Below are 6,459 nucleotides of genomic sequence, written 5' to 3' on the forward strand. Positions count from 1 at the left end.
AGAAGATGATGATTTTGATGGGGTTTTCATATGGTATAGGGTTTGATCATGGAGATATTTCGATGGGCTGAACATTCATTTCTGTTTGGATTTAAAAAATGCCTGGACTTACTCGGCAATGAGCTTAAAAACGATTTGATATGCTTTAAAGATCAAAGACTTCTGATTGGTTTAAAATAACTGGCGACATTAAAAAAAAAAAAGCAATGGCAGAAGATCGTAATTAACTTGAAAAGACAGGAGCAGAATCTCAAGAGGATTCTGCTTGCTTTCATAGTATACAGTATAGATTATAAAAAGCGGTCTTGTTAATGGGCTTCACTTAATGGGCCGAGTTTTCTTTCTTGTCATACGATACGTTGAAACAATTTACATGTAGCATCTAATCGGAAAGAATGAGTAGACCAATAAACAGAGAACCAAGAGAAGTATTTGTCTGTATTACATTACATCCACAAAGATACCAAAAGATATATTTTAATATTTTTGGTTTGATTAAAGTGTCGACCATTATATATTGCATTTTGTAAAGCAGACAACATATATGTAGGTGTCATGTATAATCTAAATATAATTTAAATAAGCTTATTATGAACAATGATTTACATTTCTATTTATCTATATGTTATATTCATCTTGGTTAGTGTTTTCATTTCAGGGTATAGGGCTTGAAAAAATAAGAAGATGATTTTGATGGGGTTTTCATATGGTATAGGGTTTGATCATGGAGATATTTCGATGGGCTGAACATTCATTTCTGTTTGGATTTAAAAAATGCATGGATTTACTCGGCAATGGGCTTAAAAACAATTTGATATGCTTTGAAGATCAAAAACTTATGATTGGTTTAAAATAACTGGCGACATTAAAAAAAATTTTAAAGGCAATGGCAGAAGATCGTAATTAACTTGAAAAGACAGGAGCAGAATCTCAAGAGGATTCTGCTTGCTTTCGTAGTATATAGTATAGATTATAAAAATCGGTCTTGTTAATGAGCTTCACTTAATGGGCCGAGTTTTCTTTCTTGCCATGCGATACGTTGAAATAATTAACATGTAGCGTCTAATCGGAAAGAATGAGTAGACCAAAAAACAGAGAACGAAGAGAAGTATTTGTCTGTATTACATTGCATCCACAAAGATACCAATGTGAAATTATTCATTTTTATATATTACGAAAATCCATAGGACAAAGACACATATTTATTTCTCAATCTTAGGTAAACATAACAAGAACACTCAAGTTTTCCGGTTATCACAACCATCAGAATCTGTCATTTAAGTCTTTATCATTCATAGATTATAAGCTTGAGAGCTTCTCCATCAACCAACTTCTTGATCGTTCTAATGTTTCGTATCCCTTCGTGACTAATAGGCTTGTATAGTCGCGGATGTTCAGCATCCACACACTCACTTGGTGGTTCCATATCAGTCGTTGGTCCTAGTAAAAACGAGGCGATAGAAAACCTCTCGGTTGCTTCATTGCATTGCACTCTATGCTTCAAATTGCATAATCTTCCGTTGCTCCAGATTGTAGCCATGTCCCCAAGGATGATAGCAAGCGTGTTTGGCATCGGGCTTATGGGAAAGAACTTTCCTGAAGCATTGTCCATGGCTTCAAGTCCACCAACATTCTCATCGGCTTGAAGAATCGTCAAGAAACCAGAATCTGTGTGTAGGTGAAACCCCAGTTTCCCGACTGCTTCGGGTTTAAAATGATATTTGTTAATCCGCAACTGGCTCGGCCATCCTTTGAAGAAGTCAGTCTCAGCCAAACCGTAACTCTCTGCTAACCTCCTTGCTAAATCCTTTGCAAGTCCATCAGTAGATTTGGCATACTTCACCATAATCTCCCTGAAACCTCAAATCCCATCAGTAAATAAATTTAGAAGAACAAACCCTTTCCAACGAGACTCGAACCTATAACCCCTTTAAACACTTACTACATAATCTAGGTCAACTACGAGTTGATACATGAACCCTTTTAAGACCAGCAAAAATAAAGAGAAACCTTTGATCTGCGGAAGCGTCAAGCTGGTCACAAAAGGTATCGACAGCTTGAGGCGATGCCATGTCATAGAGACCAAATGTTTCATAGTAAGGATTGATATCATATGGAGCCCTGTAACCAATCCCTAGTAACACATCAGTGTTGCGCACTTTCACCTCGTGTGGACGTTCGAAGAGATCCATAATGGTCTTCTTCATCTCAGACATCAAAGACAATGAAACTCCATGGTTCATCACCCTAAAGCATCCCCATCTCTCGCTCGCTTCACGGATTTTCTGGTTCAGGATCTTATCTGAAATGACCTCTTCCAAGTCTATCGTCGGAATAACTCCACCGGTCTCCGCCATCATTCTCTTCAATATGGAGAATTTGAAAAGATGTATTTTCTCTACTCAACACCAATCGAAGGTCTAGTGTTTATATAAAGAAGATAATTAGTTTCACCAAAAGACATTTTTTCTGATCAAATCACTAAAGTAGTCTGAATTCGATAAAGAAGTGCAGTGAATCAGAAGAAAAGGTTTTTTTTTTATATAATCTTCAACTGACTAATGATCTAAAACGTGACGATTCTGACAGTTGAACATCAATTTGCGTTACGATAAGGCTAAATACACAACACGTATCCCTTTTGCTACTTCTAATTACACATCAGTTATGTCTGAAACTGAAGAAAACTCAGTAATGAATTAGGCTGAAAGAAATAAAACACAATATGATTTTGATTTATTCTGGGTAAACCATCAGTTACGTCTCAATGTGACTTTCTTCTTTATACAACTAATAGAAGAATGAAAGTTAGTAACCGATGTTTCCACGCGTACAATAAAACAAAGAACGATTTTCACGCACCTAGTTCTAAAGAAATCTTCTTTTTTTTTGAGCAACTAGTTCTAAAGAAATCTTCAAAATGCATGAATTCGGTATCCAAGTCTAGCTGGATATACACCTGATGTGAAATTCATTTTCTTTTCTGGTTAACACATGGGGGTTACTCAATAGTATGTATACTAAGTAATAACTCACGTCTTGCGCAAAATGTGATTATTAGTTTCGTTTAATTTGGATATTGGTTCGGTTTTAGGTTGTTTTTTTTGTTTTTAATCTCCTAAAATATAAATATCATTTTAAATCAATATTTATTTGGTTTGTTCGGTTAAAATATTTGATTTTTTGGTTTTTTTCTTGTGATAATCAAAAATTACTATTATTTGTTTGTTTTCATGTTATGAATCTTAGATAGTCGAACCAATGGTTTAATATTATAGTTTCTAAACGGATAATAGTTAAAAAAAAGAAAAGAAAATTATTAAGACAAATCATTTTACTACAATTTGGTCGATAGTGAAAGAAGCATTAAGAAAAAAAATATTTTAACTTCCAAAAAAATTAGATATTTCAGTTGTGGTAAATACTTAGTTATAAAGTGCTAACGTCAATGTGCACATGTATGTGTATGTAAAAGTATATAAAGATGGTTGATAAATATATAAAGATACTGTTAATTAATAATAAATAATATTTTTTCAAAATAATACATGAATAATAAAATTCTTAAAACGAAATTATTTAAAAACAAAATATTGTAAAATTTATATAAACTATAATATATAACTTATATATAATTCTTTAAATATATGTATATATATATGCATATAACTGATCAAATTGGATATCAATTCCTATAAATACAGATATTTGCGATTTACTTTTTTTAACAGATATTGCATTTTAGTATTTGATTTGCTTCGTAGAGTAACAGATATCCGGATTTTTCGGTCCGAATCAAAACGGATAACGAATCGAATCAAAATTTATGAATAATTTGTCCAGCTCTATTCATAAACAGTAAAAATAACGTAAAAAGAACCATGCATGTGAGTATATTAAAAAAAACGTAAAGTACATAGTGTGAATGCATTTATTATAATGATTGGCTGAGAAACTCTCTACATGTAACATGTGTCCATTTTAGTGTGAACTCATTTATTACAATGCTTCTACACGTGACATGTATCCAGTTTAGTGTGAACGTATTTATTACAATGATTCTCATTTAATATATAAGGGATGTTTTACGTCCTAATAAATCTTAAATATACACATAATGTAGATACTATTCCATTTAATATACATACATATATATGCAAAATCCACAAAGTTCTTAAAATGTATTTGAAATATCCAACTTCTTAAGTGTTGAAATATTTAATGATGCTGTTTCATCAGCGCTCTTTCATTACTAAAACGCACGAGGTAAAAGCATCATTATCCCAAATACTCATTTAGGGTCTCTTAGCTATGTTTTAATACTTTTAAGCAATAAATGTGTGTTAAGAGACTCCGTTAAGAGACCCGAACATTTATGTGCTCCAATGCAAGTCTCTTAATTAAGAGTTTTTAAAAAATATATTAAAAGGTTAGATAAGAATGATAGAAGGTGAGAATGGATTTTGACTTTGGTGAATAAAAGGTTTGATGAGAATGATAGAAGGTGAGAATGGAACTTGTTTGGTGAATAAAATGTTTGTTGAGAATGGAAGTTGTTTGGTGACTTTGTGAATAAAATGTGACGCAAATACAAGATACAAAAGACAAACTGAAGCTGCACGCAAGCAAAATTATATAGAGAAGGTGAAAAGATACCAGATACAAAGATCAGTGTGAAGCCGTAGAGCACAACTCAATGTTTATAAGATCAAAAGGTTAAGCAAAGAAGAAAACAAAATAAGAAACCTTGTCGGAGTTTCTTTATAATAACATTGGCATCTGGCATTGTTCCAACAAATACGCCACCAGGACGAAGAAGCGCTGAGACATTAGCCAAAGCTCGTCGTGCACGTGCCTCAGTAGTCCATGAGTAGTGCATAGCAAACTACAATTTAAAAATGACTTAGGATCTTTAACTACACAATTGACCTCATTCCACCAAACGCTACTCGCATAAAACAAAATTCAATACATCTATCATCTGGAATAACTAATTTGGAACAGCCTAGTTACAAAGTCGAAGTATATTCCGTGACCAGTGTAACCAAACATGTTATATGAAAACTCATACAGAATCTTGAGGGGATACAGGTAAATGAAATAGAACAAACCTGGCAACTGCAGATATCAAAAGGGGCATCCTCCTCAAGAATCTTGTCTAGTTCAACCTGCAACCAGTGAGTTTGAGTTCACTGATACACATCTGCATCTGATAGTATCTGTCTTAAACTACTAAAGGAGCTGACCTTATGTAATGAATCAGCAGAAGACATTAACTTTGTGGATCAACGTTTCTTTCAATACTTGTGATTACAAACCTTTGTTGAGACGAACAGGCATACCCTGCTTCCTTAGAAACGGTTCCATCTCATGCGTGAATTGTTCTAGAGGACCTTCCTTCAGCTCAACCTGATCAATTCAAAACAGAGTTGTTCAGTAATTAAGATTAAATGAAACATACAAAGTACTTGAAATAACGGGGTCAATCTTGTTTGTTGATCTAGAGACAAGCATATATAAAGCTGGCATTAGTTCTATTTACATATCGTTTCTACTGCAGTGCTTCCGGTCCTTGAAAAGTCTGAATCCTCATAAGCGTTCTGCAATGCAATAAGAATTAAGTATTTTGAGCCGTTACTAAAACAATAAGCAAAGCCACGAGATAAATGGATACATTTCAAGCCCCTCAAATAAATTTACCTTTCGACCTCTTCTTTTGGCATATCTGTAACAAGAAGTCCAGCATCACCATGAAGCAGCTGAAACAACATTCCACAACATATGTTAAAATGTAAATGGCTGTAAAAAAAAGCTAAATAATATAAGACATCCATCATAAGCAGCAGAGCACACAAACTTGGAGACTTTAAAGATGCCAGGACGGATTTCATCAGAAGCCGAACGACCAAGAGCAACCTGCATCACTTTGTTCGAACCGAGGAAGAACCTGAACCAATAAGAAACCAAACAATATCACTAAACAACAAATCAAAGATTGAATGAAACCGATGCTAATCTATTCATGATTACAACAAAATAGAGAAACATACCTTCCATTGTGTCTAAACTGGTTTCTAAATTCCTTGAATTTGATATTTCTCATGTTTTCAAAAGAGAAAATGTAGACAGAAGTATATTTTTCAACAGCCTCTCGGATTCCATTTACAATAATCTCTTGGGAAAATTGCCAAATATGACTCACAACTTGATTTCAAACACAAAGGTAAACTCAAACTTGAATCAAATGCAAAAGAAACATAAAAGGCTATTGAAATTACAACCAGCCCCTTGTGAACAAACAAAAAAAACAAATTTTTTTTACGTTTCTAACCCCCGTAAGTCGTCTGGCCTAGTTCTACTTAGAAATAATTTAAAAATTTTGTAAAACATATTTTGATAAGTGAAAAATTGAAATCATGTAATTAACATATGTTTTAAGAGATATAAATTAAGATATAA

At 33.4% G+C, this 6,459-nt stretch overlaps 2 protein-coding genes across 2 annotated transcripts in view; both read right to left on the minus strand.

The window, feature by feature from the left end:
- Positions 1–1,288: 1,288 nt before the first annotated feature.
- On the minus strand, positions 1,289–2,384 carry LOC106294225 (2-oxoglutarate-dependent dioxygenase DAO-like). The gene is made up of 2 exons (XM_013729799.1): positions 2,011–2,384; positions 1,289–1,853 (listed from the first exon to the last, which is right to left on the minus strand). Exons 1-2 carry the CDS (start codon positions 2,358–2,360, stop codon positions 1,289–1,291), a joined length of 915 nt encoding a protein of 304 aa, XP_013585253.1. The 5' UTR covers positions 2,361–2,384.
- A 2,926-nt stretch (positions 2,385–5,310) lies between these two features.
- The window catches only part of LOC106344363 (mRNA turnover protein 4 homolog), a 9,897-nt gene continuing 8,748 nt past the window's right edge, over positions 5,311–6,459 (minus strand). The window contains exons 3-7 of the mRNA XM_013783761.1: positions 6,051–6,172; positions 5,854–5,947; positions 5,701–5,759; positions 5,548–5,637; positions 5,311–5,410 (exon numbers count right to left, since the gene is read on the minus strand). Coding sequence (XP_013639215.1) covers positions 5,311–5,410; positions 5,548–5,637; positions 5,701–5,759; positions 5,854–5,947; positions 6,051–6,172 — 465 coding nt within the window. The remainder of the gene's footprint in view (positions 5,411–5,547; positions 5,638–5,700; positions 5,760–5,853; positions 5,948–6,050; positions 6,173–6,459) is intronic.

This window comes from Brassica oleracea, chromosome C5 (genome assembly GCF_000695525.1).
Source record: "Brassica oleracea var. oleracea cultivar TO1000 chromosome C5, BOL, whole genome shotgun sequence".
NCBI classification, from domain to species: domain Eukaryota; kingdom Viridiplantae; phylum Streptophyta; class Magnoliopsida; order Brassicales; family Brassicaceae; genus Brassica; species Brassica oleracea.